Raw genomic sequence first — 19,499 nt, forward strand, 5'->3', positions numbered from 1 at the left:
TGTCTCTTCTTCTGTACCTCTCCCTATGCATCTCTTCATCTGTATCCTTTGTGATACCTTTATAATAAACTGGTAAATGTAAGTGTTTCCTTAGTTCTGTGAGCCACTCCAGAAAATTATTGAACCCAAAGAGGGGGTCATGGGAACCCAACTTGAAGCTGGTTGGTCAGAAGTTCCAGAGCCTCTGACTTGCAATTGGTGTTTAGGGGAGGAGGGAGTAATCTTAGGAACTGAGCCCTTAAACTGTGGGAACTGACACTATTTCCAGGTAGTATCAGAATTGAATTGGAGGATACCCAGCTGGTCTTCACTGCTTGTTGGTGTGGAAAATTCCCCACACATTTGGTCACAGAAGTTTTCTGTGTTGGTTGTGATGTGAGAAGAGAGGGAAAACAGTTTGAGTTTTTCCACGACAGTGATACTTTGATCTCTTTCTATGACTCATAATGTTCTTTTCTTGTTGGGGGGTGCGGGCAGGGCAAACAAGTGCAATGGCACAATCTTGACTTACTGCAACCTCCACCTCCTGGGCTCAAGCCATCCTCCCATCTCAGCCTCCTGAGTAGCTGGGGTTATAAGTGGGCACCATCATGCCTGGCTAATTTTTAAATTTTTTTGTAGGGATGGGGCTTTGCCATGTTGCCCATAACCAGCCTCACAAATGTTCTTAATGGCATTTAGAATGGTGAATCCTTTCCAGTTTCTTTTTTTCTTTAGTCATCCAGAAGCATCCAGAAAGTTTTCAATTTCCTTTGCCCAGATCCATCAGAGGAATCATTATCTATGGCAGCTATAGTCTTACAACATGTAATTCTGAAATAATAAGACTTGAAAGTTGAAATTTCTCTGTGGGCTGCAGAATGGATGCTGTGTTAGCAGGCATGAAAACAATATTAATCTTGTACATCTCCATTAGAGTTCTTGGGTCACCAGCTGCATTGTCAATGAGCAGTTATATTTTGAAATAAACCTGTTTTTTTTTTGTTGTTGTTGTTGTTGAGTAGTAGGTTTCAACAGTAGGCTTAAAATATTCAGTAAATCACACTATAAATGGATATGCTGTTGCTAGCCAGGCTTTTCTGTTTAATTTATAGAGCACAGGCCAGGTAGATTTAGCATAATTCTTAAGGGGCCTAAGTTTTTTTTAGAATGACAAATAAGCATTGGATTCAACTTAAAGTCACCAGCTGCACTAGCCCGTGACAAGAGAGTCAGCCTGTACTTTGAAGCCTTGAACCCAGGCATTGAAAGGCCTAGATGGCATCTTCTTGCAATATTTTGTCTGCATTGAAAATCTGTTGTTCGATGTAGCCACCTTCATCAGTGATCTTAGCTAGATCTTCTGGATGACTTGCCGCAGCTTCTACATCAGCAGTTGCTGCTTTATTTTGTACTTTTATATTGTGGATATGGCTTCTTTCCTTAAACCTCATGAACTAAGCTCTGCTAGCTCCAAACTTTACTTCTGCAGCTTCCTCACCTCTCTCCACTTTCAATGGATTGAGAGAGTTAGGGTGTCTGGATAAGGCTCTGGCATGAGGGAATGTTGTGGCTAGTTTGGTCTTTTATTCAGACCACTAAACTTCTTTGTAACAGCAATAACACAGTTTTACTTTCTTACCATTTGTGTGTTCACTGGAGTAGCATTTTTAAATCCTTTCAAGAGCTTTTCCTCTGCATTCACAACTTGGCTAACTTCTTGGCCCAAAGGCCTAGTTTTGGGCCCATCTTGCTTTTGACATGCCTTCCTCGCTAAGCGTAATCATTTCTAGCTTTACGGTGAGAGATGTGTGACTCTTTCACTTGAACACTTAAAGGTGATTCTAAGGTTATTAATTGGCCTAATTTCAATATTGTTGTATCTCAGGGAATAGGGAGGCCCAAAGAGAGGGAGAAAGATGAGGGAACAGCTAGTCAGTGGAACACACACAACACTTACTAAGTTTGCCATCTTGTGAGGGTGCAGTTCCTGGTGTCCCAAAACAATTACAATAGTGACATGAAAGATCACTGATCACAGATCACTATAATAGATACAATGAAAAAGTTTGAAATGTGAGAATTACCAAAATATGAGACAGAGATATGAGGTCAACACTTGCTGTTGGGAAAATGGTGCCGATAGACTTGCTCAATGTAGGGTTGCCAGAATTTTTCAAATTGTAAACAACACAATTATCTGTGAAGCATAATAAATTATCTGTGAGATATTAGGTTGTTATTGTTTCTGTAGCAAAATTATATTTCTGTAGGTCAGAAGTCTAAAATGGGTTACAGAACTATATTTCTTCCTCAAGGCTCTAGGGGAGAATGTTTTTTTTTTGTTGTTTTTAGCTTCCAGAGACTACTTGCATTCCTTGGCTTGCGGCCCCATCCTCCATTTTCAAAGCCAGCAGCATACATCTTCCAAACTCTTTCTCTCTCTGCTTTTGTTGTCATATTTTTCTCTCTCATTCACCTACTCCCTTGTTACAAAGATCCTGTGATAACATTGTGTGCACCTGGATAATACAGGATAATCTTCCCCATCTCAGAATTCTTAATTTAATTATACTTGCCAAATCCCTTTTACCATGTAAAATGATATATTCACAGCTTCTGGGAATTAGGACATGGAAATATTTGGGGAGCCCATTTTTAGCCTATGGCATGTGGTATGTATAAGTCATTGGGGTATACAAAATGATTTCTGGTAGTATAATGAGAAAAAATTTTAAAGTTTAGGTTTGTGTTTTATGTGCTACTTAGAGATGAAAAATGAAGATTCACTAGGTGAAATATGTCCATGGTTTCTTTGTTTATTTCACTAACTCCCAAGACAATTGGGACTATGTTCACTAACATGCTGTTAGTTACATATTGCTGCATACCAAACTACCCTAAAATTTAGCAGTGATATGGTTTAGCTGTGTCCCCACCAAAATCTTATCTTGAATTTTAATCCCCATAATCCCCACATATCAAAGGAGAGGACAGCTGGAGGTAATCGAATAATGGGAATGGTCTCCCCCATGCTGCTCTCATGATAGTGAGTTCTCACAAGATCTGATGGTTTTTATGTGTTTGCTGGTTCCTCCTGCATTTGTTTTCCCTCCCACCACTTTGTGAAGAAGGCGCCTTGCTTCCCCCTTAGCCTTCTGCCATAATTGTAAGTTTCCTGAGGCCTGTCCAGCCATACAGAACAGTGGATCAATTCAACCTCTTTCCTTTATAAATTATCCAGTCTCAGGCAGTTATTTATAGCAGTATGAAAATGGACTAATGCAAGCTCTTAAAACAAAAATAATTTATTATCTCACATAGATTTTGGAGGTCAGGAATTGGGTGTAGCTTAGGTAGGTGGTTCTGGCTCAGGATGTTTCAGGAGATTGCAGTCAGAATGTTGGCTGGGGCTCCAGACACTTGAAGGCTTAACTAGCATCGGAGGATCTGTCCTCAAGATGGTTCACTTACATGGCTGTTGGCAAGGGGTGTCAGTTCCTCCCTGGCTGTTCATAGGAGACCTTAGTTCCTGGCTACATTGCTTCATTAACATCTCATAGGGCTTCTTGATTGTCCTCAAGATGGTTCACTTACATGGCTGTTGGCAAGGGGTGTCAGTTCCTCCCTGGCTGTTCATAGGAGACCTTAGTTCCTGGCTACATTGCTTCATTAACATCTCATAGGGCTTCTTGATTGTCCTCAAGATGGTTCACTTACATGGCTGTTGGCAAGGGGTGTCAGTTCCTCCCTGGCTGTTCATAGGAGACCTTAGTTCCTGGCTACATTGCTTCAATAACATCTCATAGGGCTTCTTGATTGTCCTCAGGACATGGTAGCTTCCTTTAGAGTGTGTAATCTGAGGTAGAAGCTAAAGCCACAATATATTTTATGACCTGCCCTCAGAAGTCACACACGGTCACTTCTGCCACATTCTAGAAATAAGTTACTAAGTACAGCCCACACTCAAAGGGAGAGGAATTAGGCTCCACTATGTAAAAGGAGGAATATCAAATAATTTGTGGACCTATTTTATAGAACCACCACAGCCTACTTGAAGACAAACAATTGACCTTTGAATCATGGCAAATTTTTCTGGACAGATAAATAGATTGCAGGGTTGGAACAATGTCAGCAAGATGGTAATATAGGAGGTCACCTGCTTTTATCATCCAACAATAAGAATTCTTCACCCATCCAGACAAAAGTCTCTTTCTGGAAGCCTCAGGATTCGGGTAGAATGTTGAGGAAGTGTGATGGAGCCCAAGACCTAGGAGGGTGATTTTTAGAGTGCATACTCATAACCAGTTGACAGACCCATCAATTGTGCTTCCAGACTCAAGCCTGGGGAAATGGCCTCATTCCCCAGGGGGCTTGGTGGTAGCCCCTACTGGCCTTGAGGCTACCACCAAAACCATCTGCCAGGGTGTTCAGGAAGTATGTACACCAGTGCCTCAGCAGGGAAGGCTTCTCTGCCTGCCGACATTGGTTTTGGCAGTGGACCTGAAAGTTGCCTTAAGGCTCAGCTCCACCCCTCCTTAGCTGTGGTCCTAGCTTAATACTGCTTGCTGCTGGGAAATTGTTTCCCAAAGGGAAACTTGCCTGTATCTCATAGGAGTTACCTGTTCAGCTGAGCCTCTGCAATGGGCTTTCCAGCCTCTGTCCAACAACAGATTCTGAGACCCAGTTTCAAGTCTGGCCCCACATCCATCTAAGCCAATGGGATGGGTTTGCTGACCTCTGTTCCATGGGGATCCTTGAGGGGGCCCAGTCTCAACTCCAGCCCTTCTTGCCACATGTGGGGATTGTCCTGCCTGTGCAGGGAACTGCTGGGAGGGGTGTCTATCCAGGCCACTGGGACAGGCTTCTGTGCTTGGGTCCCTGGCTAGCTTATGTATATAGCCAAGGTACCTTCCTTCAATCTTCCTCAGGTCCATCCTGGCTGGGGTGCTGTGTTAACCTCAAAGCCCTTGCAAAGCTTGTGGTGAACCTGGGCTTAGGGCCCCCTCTAGTGCTGAAGTGGCTGCAACACTCGCAGGCTTAGGAATCACAAGTTAGCCTGCCTAGAACTTCTAGATAGGCCTATTGAAGTAAAACAGGCACAAAGAAAGCTAGACTGCAAAGACTAGAATAAATACCGAATACACAGACAGATGCACATCTGCAAGCCTCAAGAATAAGCAGGGAAATTTCACCTCACCGAACAAAATGAGATGCTAGTGACTGACCCTAAAGGGAACGTCAAGAAGACACGGAGTAACAATTCAAAAATTGATCAGAGAAATTTAAGAAAGATATTGTAGTTAAAAAACAAAAATCAAAAACAAAAACAAACAAAACCACATAGGACCGCGCGCATGCGCACACCGCCCGAGGCTGTCTAAGGAGTCGGCGGCCATTTTGTTCTTCTCGTGGTTCCAGTGGGGAGAGAAGGAGGAAGCAGGGAGTTGTGCGGTTGTTGGGGGACCCGCCGCGGCTGCTGCCATCGCCACCAACACCGCCTCTGCTCTTGGCGTGGGAAAGGAGGTGTGAGTTCTGGGTGCGAGCCGGCGGCAGCGAAGCTGAGGGAGGGTCGGCGGTAGGAGGGCGATGGCGAATTTAGATAAACTCAACATCGACAGCATCATCCAACGGCTGCTGGAAGTGAGAGGGTCCAAGCCTGATAAGAATGTCCAGCTTCAGGAGAATGAAATCAGAGGACTGTGCCTAAAGTCTCGTGAGATCTTTCTCAGTCAGCCTATCCTACTAGAACTTGAAGCACCACTCAAAATATGTGGTGACATCCATGGGCAATACTATGATTTGCTGCGACTTTTTGAGTTCGGTGGTTTCCCGCCAGAAAGCAACTACCTGTTTCTTGGGGACTATGTGGACAGGGGAAAGCAGTCATTGGAGACAATCTGCCTCTTAATGGCCTACAAAATCAAATATCCTGAGAATTTTTTTCTTCTCAGAGGGAACCATGAATGTGCCAGCATCAACAGAATTTATGGATTTTATGATGAATGTAAAAGAAGATACAACATTAAACTATGGAAAACTTTCACAGACTGTTTTAACTGTTTACCGATAGCAGCCATCGTGGATGAGAAGATATTCTGCTGTCATGGAGGTTTATCACCAGATCTTCAATCTATGGAGCAGATTGGGCGAATTGTGCGACCAACTGATGTACCAGGTCAAGGTCTTCTTTGTGATCTTTTGTGGTCTGACCCCGATAAAGATGTCTTAGGCTGGGGTGAAAATGACAGAGGAGTGTCCTTCACATTTGGTGCAGAAGTGGTTGCAAAATTTCTCCATAAGCATGATTTGGATCTTATATGTAGAGCCCATCAGGTGGTTGAAAATGGATATGAATTTTTTGCAAAGAGGCAGTTGGTTACTCTGTTTTCTGCACCCAATTATTGTGGCGAGTTTGACAATGCAGGTGCCATGATGAGTGTGGACAAAACACTAATGTGTTCTTTTCAGATTTTAAAGCCTGCAGAGAAAAAGAAGCCAAATGCCATGAGACCTGTAACACCTCCAAGGGGTATGATCACAAAACAAGCAAAGAAATAGATGTCATTTTGACACTGCCTAGTTGGGACTTGTAACATAGAGTATATAACCGTCATTTTTAAGACTGTAATGTGTACTGGTCAGCTTGCTCAGATAGATCTGTGTTTGTAGGGGCCCTTCCATTTTTAATTTAGTGAATGGCATTTGCTGGTTATAACAGCAAATGAAAGACTTCACTCCAAAAAGTGTTTTGTTTTTTAATTCTCTATTCCTTTTGCAAACAATTTTAATGATGGTGTTAAAGCTGTACACCCCAGGACAGTTTATCCTTTCTAAGGGGTAAGTGTACAATTTATCTTTTTTTAATTCAGTACAATCCATAATTATGTAAATGCTCATTTTCTTTAGGGCATAAAGAGAGCCCTAGGGTGCTCTGAATCTGTACATGTTCTTGTCATAAAATGCATACTCTTGATACGAACCACTGTGAACATTTTTTACTCGAGAATTTTGTTTCAAAGGGACTGCTTTTTCCTCTCATTGTCTTGTTATATACAAACTAGTTTTTATAGCTATCAACATTAGGAGTAACTTTCAACCTTGCCAGCATCACCGGTATGATGTATATTTAATTAAAGCACACTTTTCCCCTACCGTATACTTAAAATGATGATGAAAGCCATTATTTTAAATATTTGTGACTCTTTCCTAAAGCCAAAGTTTCTGTTGAGTTATGTATTGACACACCCCTAAGTACAAGGTGGTATGGTTGTGTATACACATGCTACCTTCTTGGGGATTTAAAAATACGTTTTTGATTTTGAATAGCAATTAGTGACACAGTGCTGTTTAAGCTACTAATGATTAAAGGTAATAACATTTTGTACAATTTCCATATAGTCTATTCATTAAGTAATCTTTTTACAGTTACATCAGGCCTGAACCCATCCATTCAGAAAGCTTCAAATTATAGAAACAGTACTGTTCTATATGAGTGACTGATTATGCTTTCTGTGGCCTACATTCTTTATTTGGCGGTGAAGTTGAGGCTTATAAGTTAAAACCAAGGTTCTAACCAGTTTATACAGAACTCACAGTATCTATCTATGACTTTTTTAAACCAAGATCTGTTAAAAAAGTAATCTGTTTCAACAGATGACCGTGTATAATACCATGTGGTGAAAATGGATTCAGACTTATTAAATGATGAACTTGTTAAATCCTCTCAGTGTCTATTTATCAGCGCAATACACACAGGAGAACTGTTGATGGCATATTGAATAGATTTTCCCTAATAAATTGCTCTGGAAACAAAAAAAAAAACACCATAGAAATCTAGGAGCTGAAAAATATAATGAAGAGAGCATCAGTAGCAGAATTAATCAAGCAGAGGAAAGAATCTGTGAACTTGAAGGTAGGTTATTTGAAAATATACTGTTAGAGGAGAAACAAAATAATAATAATAATAAAAGGAATGAAAAAAGCTTATGGGATTCATAGGATAACATCAAAAGAGCAAATGTATGGGTCATTGGAGTTCAAGACGAAGTAGAGAAAGACAAAGGAGTAGAAAACTTATTTAAAGAAATAATAGCAGAAGACTTTCCAAACCTGGAGAAAGATACAAATATCCAGGTACAAGAAAGTCATAGGCCACCAATCAAATTTAATTCAAATAAGACCACCCTAAGACATATTATAATCAAATTGTCAAAGGTAAATGTCAAAGAGAGGATGCTGAAAGCAGCAAGAGAAAATAACAAATAACACAAAAGAGACTTTTTCAATACACTTAGCAGAAGACTTCTTAGCAGAAACCTTGTAGGTCAGGAGACAGTAGGATGATATATTCAAAGTCCTAAAGGAGGAAAAACCCCTGTCAACCAACAATAGTGTATTCTGGCAAAGCTGTCCTTCAGAAATGAAAGAAAATACCCAAACAAGCAAAGTTGAGGAAGTTCATCACCACTAGGCCTACCTTACAAACAATGTTAAAGGGAATTCAAGCTGAAATAAAAGGATGCCAATGAGTAACATGAAAACATCTAAAAGTACAAAGCTCACCGGTAAAAGTAAGTATATAATAAAATTCAGAATGTTCCAATAATATAATGGTAGAGGGACTACTTAACATCCTTAGTATTAAGGGGAATAAAGTATTAAAGATAATAAATATAAAAATTAGCTGGGCATAGTGGCACATGCCTGTAGTCCCAGCTACTCAGGAGGGAGAGGTGGCAGGATCGCTTGAGCTTGAGAGGCAGAGGTTGCAGTGGGCCAAGATTATGCCACTGCTCTATGGTCTGGGCAACAGAGTGAGACCTTGTCTCAAAACAATAATAAGAATAATAACTACAATACTTTTTAAGGGATATGCAATATAAAATTATGTAAATTGTGACAGTAATCAAAGTTATCTGTTTAATAAATATGTTTTTTGTAAACTTTATGGTAAGCATAAAACAAAAACCTATAATTGATTCACTAAAAATTAAAAGGAATCAAAACAGACTGCCAGGGAAAAACACTTAATGGGAAGGGAAGACAGTAAGAGAGGAAGAAAGAAAAAGTATGCAACACAAACTAGAAAATGATTAACAAAATGGCAGTAGTAAGTCCTTACCTATCAATAATTACCTGAATGTAAAAGGAATTAGATTATCCAATGAAAACACATAAAGTGGCCGAATATATATATATATATATATATCTCACAACTACATGCATAATCCTAATGTTGCACCTCAAGGAACTAGAAAAGAACTAACTAAACACAAAATGAGTAGAAGGAAAAAAAATGAATAGAAGGAAGGATATAGTAAACATCAGAGCAGAAATGATGAAATAGAGACTAAGGAATACAAAAGATGTTTTTTGAAAAGATGAACAAAATTGACAAACCTTTAGCTAGACTAAGAAAAAGAGAGAAGATTCAAATAAAATCAGAAGTGAAAAAGGAGAAATTACACCTGATATCAGAGAATACAAAGAATTATAAGAGAATATTAGCAACAATTATATGCTAATAAATTAGATAACCTAGAAAAAATGGATACATTCCTCGGCACATACAGTTTACCAAGACTGAATTATTAAAAAATAGAAAATCTGAGTAGAATAGTATGGAATAAGGAGACTGAATCAGTCATAGAAAGTCTCCTATCAGAAAAAGTCCAAGACCTGATGGCCTTACTGCTGAATTCAACCAGCATTTAAAGAAGAATTAGTAAAATTCTTCTGAAACCATTTCAAAAAATTGAAGGGGAAGGAATTCTTTCAAATTCATTCTATGAAGTCAACATTACCCTGATTACAAAACCAGATGAGGACACAACAAAAAACTACAGGCCAATACCCTGATCAAAATAGATACAAAAAATCCTCAACAAAATACTGGTAAACAAATTCACCAGCACATTAAAAATAATTCATTGTGGATTCTTGCAAATGTCATCTGCTGAGATGCCTCACACAGAGACTACTGTCTCTCCTTTTCCTTCCTCATGGATCTGCTTATTTGGGACAGCCCTGATTTTTCCACCAGTCCCAAAGGCAAACAGCCCCCTGCTGCACAGAATAGTGCCACAAGAAAAGGAAGACAAGTTCGCAGTCAAGAAATAGAAGACCAGAACTGTGTTCTCGTTTACCTGTGTGTACTCATTGATTGATTTCAGAGACAGAAATACCTCAGCCTTCAGCAGATGCAAGAACTTTCCAACATCCTGAACCTTAGCTACAAGGAGGTGCAGACCTGGTTCCAGAGAACGAAATCTAAGAGGTGGCATCAAAACAACTGACCAAAGAATAGCAATGGTGTGACTCAGAAGGCCTCAGCACCTGCCTACCCTCGCCTCTACTCTTTCTACCACCAGGGGTGCCTGGTGAACACAACTGGGAACCTTCCAATGTGGAGCAACCAGACCTGGAGCAATTCACCCTGGAGCAACCAGACCCGGAATATCCAGCCCTGGAGCAACCACTCCTGAACACTCAGACCTGGTGCACCCAGTCCTGAAACAATCAGGCCTGGAACAATCCCTTCTATTACTGTGGAGAGGAATCTCTGCAGTCCTGCTTGCAATTCCAGCCAAATTCTGCCAGTGACTTGCAGGCTGCTTTGGAAACTGCTGGGGAAAACCATAATGTAATACAGCAGACCACTAGGTATATTAGTAATCCACAAACCATGGATTTGTTCCTAAACTACTCCACAAACATGTAACCTGAAGATGTGTGAAGATGAGTGAAATTGATATTACTCAATTTCACTCTGGGCACTGGCCGAATCCTTCCTCTCCCCTCCTCCCCTCCCTCTTAGGATTTTTCTTGTTTGGAAATCACATGTTCTGGTTTCCATTATGCCTATACAGTCAATTTTATGGAGGATGGGATATGGTTGGAGCCTAGTCAGAGAGGTTTCTTTTTTTTTTCCTTATTGAATCTTCCTGGAGAAAAGACGTTTTGATAACCTTGGCTGCTAAGGACAACATGATAGAAGCTGTCTCTGGCTATAGATAAGTAGATCTAATGCTACTTTGGATATGTTTAGGGTTTAGAATCTAACCTCAAGAATAAGAAATAAAAGTACAAATTGGTATTAAAAAAATTCATTATGATCAAATGGGATACATCCCAGGATAGCAAGGATGGTTCAATATATACAAATCAATAAATGTAACAAAATGAACAATAAAATCCATATGGCCAATTCAACAGATGCTGAAAAGATTTGACAGAATCCAACGTCTCTTACTGATAAAAACTCTCAACAAATTAGGTACAGAAAGCATATAGCTCAACACAATAAAGACCGTATTTGACAAACCCACAGCTAACATCATACTGAATGGGGGAAAGTTGAAAGCTATTCCTTTAAGCTTTGGAACAAGACAAGGATGCCCACTTTCATTATTTCTATTCAACATAGTACTGGAAGTTTAAGCCAGAACAGTTTGGCAAGAGAAGGAAATAAAAGTCATCCAAAGTGGGAATAAAGAAGTTAGATTTTACATGTTTGCAAATGACATGATCTTATATACACAAAAACCTAAAGACTCCACTAAAAAAAATATTAGAACTGATAAGTTCAGTAAAGTTGTGGGGTACAAAATAAACATAAAAATTAGTATTATTTCTGTATGATAATGGAAAACTATCTGAAATAGAAATCTAGAAAACAATTCTAATAATAATAGCTACACAAAATAAAATGTTTAGGAATAAATTTAAAGAGGTGAAACATCTCTACAATGAAAACTATAAAACACTGATGAAAGAAATTGAAGAAGACACAAATAAATGGAAAGACATTCCATTTATTTTTATAGACTAGATGAATTAATATTGTTAACATGTCTCTACTACCTAAAGCAATCTACCAATTCAGTGCAACTCCTATCAAAATACCAATGACATTCTTAATGGAAATAGAAAAAAAAATTCTAAAATTTTTATGGAACCACAAAAGGCTCCAAATAGCCAAATCAACCCTGCGAAGAAAGGACAAAGTTTTGAAGGCGTCATACTGCCTGACTTCAAAATATACCACAAAACTATAGTAACCAAAACAGCACGGTACTGACATAAACAGACACATAGACCAATGGAACAGAATGAGGCCCAGAAATAAATCCACAGATTTGCAGCCAACTGATTTTCAACAAAGGTGCCAAGAACACACCTTGGGCAAAGGATAGTCTCTTCAATAAACGGTGCTGGGAAAACTTAATATGTACATGTAGAAGAATGAAATTTGACCCTTATCTCTCACCATATAAAAAGTCAACTCAAGATGGATTAAAGAGTTCCATGTTAGTCCTGGTAATATAAAGTTATTAGAAGAAGGCTTATGGGAAAAGCTTCATGACCTTGGTCTGGACAAGAATTTTTTTTTTTTTTAAGAAAACCTCAAAAGCACAGGCAACAAAAGCAAAAATAGACAAATGGGATCACAGCAAATGACAAAAGCTTCTAAATAGCAAAGGAAATGATCAAGAGTGAAGACACAACTTACAGAATGGGAGAATATATTTGCAAAGTATGCATCTGATAAAGGGTTAATATCCAAAATATATAAGGAACTTAAATAACTCAACAGCAAAAAAACAACCCAAAAATGGGCAAAAGACCTGCATAGACATTTCTCCAAAGGAGACATAAAAATGGCCAACAGATATATGAAAAAAAATGCTCAACCTCACTAGTCATCAGTTAAATGCAAATCAGAATTACAATGAGTTATTACCTCACTCCTTAGAATGGCTATTATTAAAAAAAAGATGAAGATGTAGATAAAAAGGAAGCTTTACAAACTCATAGTTGGAATATAAATTATTATAGCCATTATGGAAAACAGAACAGAGGTTCCTCAAAAAATTAAAAATAGAACTATCATATGATCCAGCAGTTTCACTACTGGGTATATTTCTAAAGGAAATGAAATTAGTATGTTGAGGAGACATCTGTACTCCTGTGATTATTACAGCACTACTCACAAAAGCCAAGATGTGGAATCAACCTAAGTATCCATCAGTGGATGAATGGATAAAGAGTATATGGTATATCTACAAAATGGAATATTAGTCCACCATAAAAAGAACAAAATCTACTTATTTGTGACAACACGTATGAACCTGGGGGACATTATGTTAATGGAAATAAGCCAGGCATAGAAAGACAAATAGCACATCATCTTCCTCATATGTGGACTCTAAAAAACTGATCTCATAGAAATTGAGAATTTTAGTACATCATTCACTATAGAATAGCCTAGAGGCTGGGCATGGTGGCTCATGCCTATAATCTCAGCACTTTGGGAGGCCTAGGCGGGTGGATTACTTGAGGCTAGGAGTTTGAGACCAGCCTGGCCAACATGATGAAACCCCATCTCTACTAAAAATAAAAAATTAGTTGGGTGTGGTGGCACATGCCTGTAATCCCAGTTACTTGGGACTCTGAGGCACAAGAATGGCTTGAACCCAGGAAGTGGAGTTTGCAGTGAGCCGAGATTGAGCCGTGGCACTCCAGCCAGGGGGACAGAGTGAGACTATCTAAAAATACAAAAACAAAAACAAAAGATCTAGAATATTATAGAGGATATTCTGTTTTAATCTATTGTGTATTCCACACAAATTTGTACCATGCTCATATATCAGATGTACTCAAATTGCTCCTACATGAGTTAAGCTCTTTTGGGTGGACAAAGTGCTATTGTTTACTTAATGCATCCAGCATAATGTCTATTTATATTGTAGATCCTCTAAATACAATCATAAAGTCTCTCCATATTTTAATTCATCCTATATTAAAATATTAATTAATCATCATGTTATTTCTTTGCTCTATGTCATTGTTATGTTATTGAAAATCAAAACCCATAAGTATAATGTCAATGAGCTGGTGGAATAAGGGGCTTCTGACTTTGGCTTTTTCCACAAACACATTAGAGCAAACAGCTATACCAAGATTAGTTTCTTTTGAGAGAAACAAAAAAAGTAGTTGAAAGTCTCCTACACACGAAAAAACTAAAATATCAAAATGTATGGGAAAAGTTGAAATTCACTTGTGCCACAAACCTCACCCTGGGCACAATACCTTGCAATTACAAGTGAATCCTAAACTCCCAGATTCTCTCTGAGAAGTAAAGGGTCTGGAGGACATATAACATCTCAATTCTTTTCCTCCCTTCCCTTCCTTCTCTTCCTTCCTCTTTTCTTTCTCAGGGTCTCTCTTTGTTGCCTAGAATGGAGTACAGTGGCACAATCTTGGTTCACTGCAGCCTCGACCTAGTGGGCTCAAGAAATCCTCCCACCTCAGCCTCCACATCCTGAGTAGCTGGGACTACAGGTACACACCACTACACCTGGCTAATTTTTGTATTTTTTTGTGTGAAGATGGGGTTTCACCATGTTTCCCAGGCTAAAAGCACTTTCTGAGTCTTCTTTCCCTGGCTCACTACAGCATTAAAATCAAGTATCCACCTCATCCCTGGAAGGAGTTCTTCCACACATTGAGCACAACTTTTACAGCTCCCACCCAAAAAACTGGCCCTTATATCACCTAATTCTGGGAGCTAATGGGGTTTAGCATTTATGTATCCTTTATAGCCGAGAAAAAGAGGTGGTTTTAAAAGAGTGTATGAGTACTTCCAGCAGCTAATCTTTCTGGCTCAATGCAGAGTGAGCAGGCAAAAACACCCAGCTTACAATTTCTCCCTAGAGAAGTCTTGACTGCACACATAATGTTGTGACTTTCCCAGGCTTTTAAGACTGGGAGAGATGGTTGTTTTATTTAATGTGCAGAAACCAACACAAAGAATCAAGGAAAATGAAGAAACAGGGACATACCGTCCAAATGAAAGACCAAAACAAGTCTCCGGAAATAAAGGATATGTGATGGTATATAGGATATGTATAAGATATATATGAAATAAAGGATAATTCAAAATAATGGTCAAAAAGATGATATAGGAGAGCTATGCATGAACAAAGTAAGACTTCAACAAAGTGATAGGACATACAACAACAACAACAACAAACCTAAGGGAAGCCATAGAACTGAAGACCATAATGACTGAACTGAAAATTTTAATAGAGGATTTCCATAGAAGACTAGGTTATGTGCAAGTAAAGATTACCAAACTAAAATACAGAGAGTTGGAAATCATCCAGTCAGATAAGTAAAAAGAATTAAAAAGAGTGATGATAGCTTAAGGGACTGATGGGACATCATCAAGCAATTCAGTATATGCATTATGGAAGTTCCTGAAGGACAGGTGAGACAGAAAGGAATAGTAAGCTTATTCAAAGTAATAATGGCTAAACATTTCCCAAGCTGGGGAATGAAACAGACATTCAGATCCAGGAAGCCAGTGGACAACAAATACAATGAATCAAAAAAGACTTACATTGAGATATATTATAATCAAATTTCCAACAGTTAAAAATGACGAGAATCTTGAAAGCACTGAGAGAATAGTGACTTGTTATGTACAAGGAATTCCATAAGACTATCAGCCGATTTTTTAGCAAAAACCTTGCAGGACAAAAGAGTATGGGATGACATATATAATGTGAAAGAAAAAAAACCAACCAACTACTATACCATATATGGCAAACATGCCTGTCAAAAATGAAACAGAAACAAAGACATCCTCAGATGATCAAAAGCTGAGGGAGTTTATCACCATATCTGCCTTACAAGAAATGCTATTGGGAATTTTTCAAGTTGAAATAAAAGGATGAAACTCACTGGTAAAGGTAAATATTGGGAAAAAACAGTATATTTTACCTCTATAATGATGATGGTAAATCTCTCTTAATTCTAAATAAAAGTTAAAAGACAAAAAAAACTTAAAAAAACAGATATAACACACATTCTTCTCAAGCACACATTGAACCCCTTGCAGGATAGATTATATGTTAGGTCCCCAAATAAGCCTTACGTATTTAAGAAGATAATGAATTACACTACGTATCTTTTGTGACAACAATGGAATCAAACTAGAAATCAGTAACAGCAATAAAATGTGAAAATTCACAAATATGTGGAAACTAAATAACATACTCTTGAACAAATACTGGGTCAAATGGGAAATGAAAAGGGAATTAAATAATATATTGAGACCAGTGAAAATGAAAATACAACTTAGCAAAAAGTATCTTGAGACAGTATGAAAACAGAATGTACCAAAACTTACGGGATGCAGCAAAAGCAGTAGTAGAAGGGAATTTTATAGTGATAAACATCTATATGTTTTTTGTTAGCTGCTTTAGTTTTCTTTTTTTAAATTTTTTCTTTTAAGACACAGTTTTGCTCTTGTAGCCCAGGCTGGAGTGCAGTGGCGCAGTCTCAGCCCAGTGCAACCTCTGCCTCCTGGGTTCAAGTGATTCTCCTGCCTCAGCCTCCTGAGTAGTTGGGATTACAGGCACCTGCTACCATGCCCAGCTAATTTTTGTATTTTTAGTAGAGTTGGGGTTTCACCATGTTGGCCAGGCTGGTCTCAAACTCTTGAACTCGGGTGATCTGCCTGCCTTGGCCTCTGGAAGTGTTGGGATTACAGGCGTGAGCCGCCACGCTTGGCCTGTTGCCCGTCTTGTACCTCTTCGAATTTGGCCTCCCCTTGGACCTTGCATTTAAGAGCAGAGTCTCTGAAGACATCCCTATTGATGACAGTTTTGTCCAAAGGGATAACTACAGAGTACCTTGTGGGCATTAGGTGATTGTAGTTATAAACTTTCACAAAGACTTGACTTGATCTTTGACCTCTTGGCAATCTTCTTCTTGCCCATGGCAGTTGTCACTTTGCAGGGAAAGTGGCCAATTCTAGCCACCAGGCCACAGGGACAACCTGAGGTGCCATCAACAATGTTCGTCACAATGATGGCTTTGTGTTAGGAGTAGCGTTAGGCCAGGACCAGCACCACTTTCCCAGGTTTCATGAATTTGCCCATTTCAACAGCAACCACTCAGGCCTACAGCAGAAAGAGTTTAGTTTTCTTTTCTGTGCAGTGAAGACAATACTTACTATGGGTGAAGTGAGATACCTAAAATACCTAGCATATAGTAGCATTCCAGTAAATGTTGATTCTTCTCTCTTCATCCATGCCCAGGACAGCATGTTGCACTATGTGATATAGCTTTATTTTCAACAAGACAGTAGCACTCATTTCCTCTGGAGTTCCCAAAACAATGGACCACATATCTCAGTTTGCTGAGGACATTCTTGGCTTATGTATGTCCTTTCAGCAAAATTATTAGTAGCATCCCATTTCACTCTTAAAAGTGTCCCAATTTAAGTAAATCATAGGATCATCCTACCTAGAACTTTCTCAGTGCTTTTCTTAGGGCGTCTTTCAGTTCCTTGTTCTTCATACTATATATCAAGGGGTTTAAAATGGGAGTGATAAATGTGTAGACCACAGATATCAACCGGCCCGTCTCAGGAGAATAGCTGGAACTAGGGGACAAGTATATAAAGCTGGTGCAGCCGTACTGCAGGAGGACCACTAAGATGTGAGAAGAGCAGGTAGAGAAGGCTCGCTGGCACCCTTCTGCTGACCGGTTCCGTAAAATGGCTACCACAATGAAGACATAGGAGGTGGAGATCAATGAGAGGGGGACGCTGAGGATGATGAAGCTGATGATATACAGAGCAGTCTTGTGAACACGTGTGTCTGCACAAGCTAGGTGCATGACTGCAGGCATGTCACAGTAGAAGTGGTAGATCTCATCATTGTGGCAGAATGGCAGATGGAAGATTAAAACGGTGAGTGGCAGTGACAGCAGGAACCCCAGCACCAGGGAGCCTACCAGCAGTTCCACACACAAGGACCAGCTCATGATGAGGCTGTATCGCAGCGGGTGACAGATAGCTATAAACCGGTCATAAGCCATGACTGCCAGCAGGACACAATCAGCCCCGCCCATGAAGACAAAGAAGAACATTTGGGTGCCACATCCTGTGATAGAAATAGGAGTTTTGCCCATTGAAAGAAGATTTGCCAAGGCCAGTGGGGCAATGGAAGATGTATAGAAGATTTCTAGAACTGCCAGGTTAGCCAGGAAAAAGTACATAGGGGTATGGAGGGAATGATTCATCTGAACAATGACTGCAATTGTAGCATTTCCACTGAGGCTGGTCAGATACATCATCAGGAAGGCCACAAAAATCAGCATCTGGACCTCAGGGTCAGGTGAGAATGGACGAAAGAAAAACTGCACGTTTGCCATTTTATTTAGTCCTTCCATGGGTAGAGTATTGGACCTAAGAGGAAAGATGACATGAATCTCAAGCCATCTCTTGTTTCATATGATGCTTTCCCAACTTCTCCATTCAGTGTTCAGGCACTTGCTGAGAAACCTCAGGGATGATGTGCATATTTTCATTTTATAGCATATTATATAACATTATAATTTACACATTTGCCACCTCCTCATCTTTCCTCTCCCACCTCCCAAGTACCAAAGACTGAAAAAATCCTCAGTGGCAGAAACTTTGATGATCTATTTTATTTTATTTTATTTTTTGAGGTGGAGTCTCACTCTATCACCCAGGCTGGAGTGCAGTTGCACGATCTTGGCTCACAGCAACCTCTGCCTCCCAGGTTCAAGAGATTCTCATGACTCAGCCTCCCAAATAGCTAAAATTTTGGATTATAGTATTTCTGGACTTGAGAGACCTGAATACATACAATCATAATTACAGGTGCTGGCCACCATGCCCAGCTAATTTTTGCATTTTTAGTAGAGTTGGGGTTTCACTACATTGGTCAGGCTGGTCTCAAACTCCTGACCTCAAGTGATCTGCCAGCCTCTGCCTCCCAAAGTGCTGCGATTACAGGTGTGAGCCACTGCACCTGGCCTGATCAGTGCCTAGCACAGTGCCTACTATATAGGGTTTCCAAGAAGCATTTGCTAAACAAATTAATGAATAAGGCAAATTTAAAGTTCAAATTTAGAAAGTATTATAAAATGGGGTATCGATTAACTGTATGAGACTAAAAATTAAAAATTTTAGGATTGTATTGGCAGATGTATGCTGTAATTTAAAGAAAATTATGTTGCTGGCACATTATGAAATTGCATCATAAACTCTGTAATATATCTCAAAACCTAGAGATTTTATTGATTTACGTTTTTTCTTTATCTGATTTGTCCATACATACTGATAGTTAATCTTTCAAAGGGTCTCCCATATCTGTTGCTTTGGTCCTTTCCCATTTCCTTAGTCAGCTCTCTCCATTGTTATCTTCCACGTGGATTCTTGTGATAGCTATCGATTCTCCCATCTCCCTTCTCCTCCCCCTTCTCCTTCCCCTGCAACCCATCCTGCTCTCTATTGTCATGTTGCTCATATGCTTAGGAATCTGCAGTGCCTTCCTATTGCTTAAATGTTGACCTTCACAGTCTTCTGCCTATATTCCAGTCCCTCCTGGAGCTGGCTTTTTTAGACTAATCCTGCTAGGAGCTTAAATATCCCTGTTATAGACCACATGGTCTACTCATTGGCCTCCTTTCAG

At 39.4% G+C, this 19,499-nt stretch overlaps 2 protein-coding genes and 1 pseudogene across 2 annotated transcripts; 2 read left to right on the forward strand and 1 right to left on the reverse strand.

The window, feature by feature from the left end:
- Nucleotides 1–5,351: 5,351 nt before the first annotated feature.
- LOC100410496 (serine/threonine-protein phosphatase PP1-gamma catalytic subunit-like) lies at nt 5,352–7,803 on the forward strand. The gene is made up of 2 exons (XM_009008219.5): nt 5,352–6,511; nt 7,408–7,803. Exons 1-2 carry the CDS (start codon nt 5,569–5,571, stop codon nt 7,476–7,478), a joined length of 1,014 nt encoding a protein of 337 aa, XP_009006467.1. The 5' UTR covers nt 5,352–5,568; the 3' UTR covers nt 7,479–7,803.
- A 116-nt stretch (nt 7,804–7,919) lies between these two features.
- Nucleotides 7,920–19,499, forward strand: LOC144578156 (homeobox protein NANOG-like; annotated as a pseudogene).
- OR10V1 (olfactory receptor family 10 subfamily V member 1) lies at nt 17,268–18,347 on the reverse strand. The gene has a single exon (XM_002755399.4). The coding sequence runs from the start codon at nt 18,226–18,228 to the stop codon at nt 17,299–17,301; it is 930 nt and encodes a 309-aa protein (XP_002755445.4). The 5' UTR covers nt 18,229–18,347; the 3' UTR covers nt 17,268–17,298.

Source organism: Callithrix jacchus, chromosome 10 (genome assembly GCF_049354715.1).
Source record: "Callithrix jacchus isolate 240 chromosome 10, calJac240_pri, whole genome shotgun sequence".
Taxonomy (NCBI): domain Eukaryota; kingdom Metazoa; phylum Chordata; class Mammalia; order Primates; family Cebidae; genus Callithrix; species Callithrix jacchus.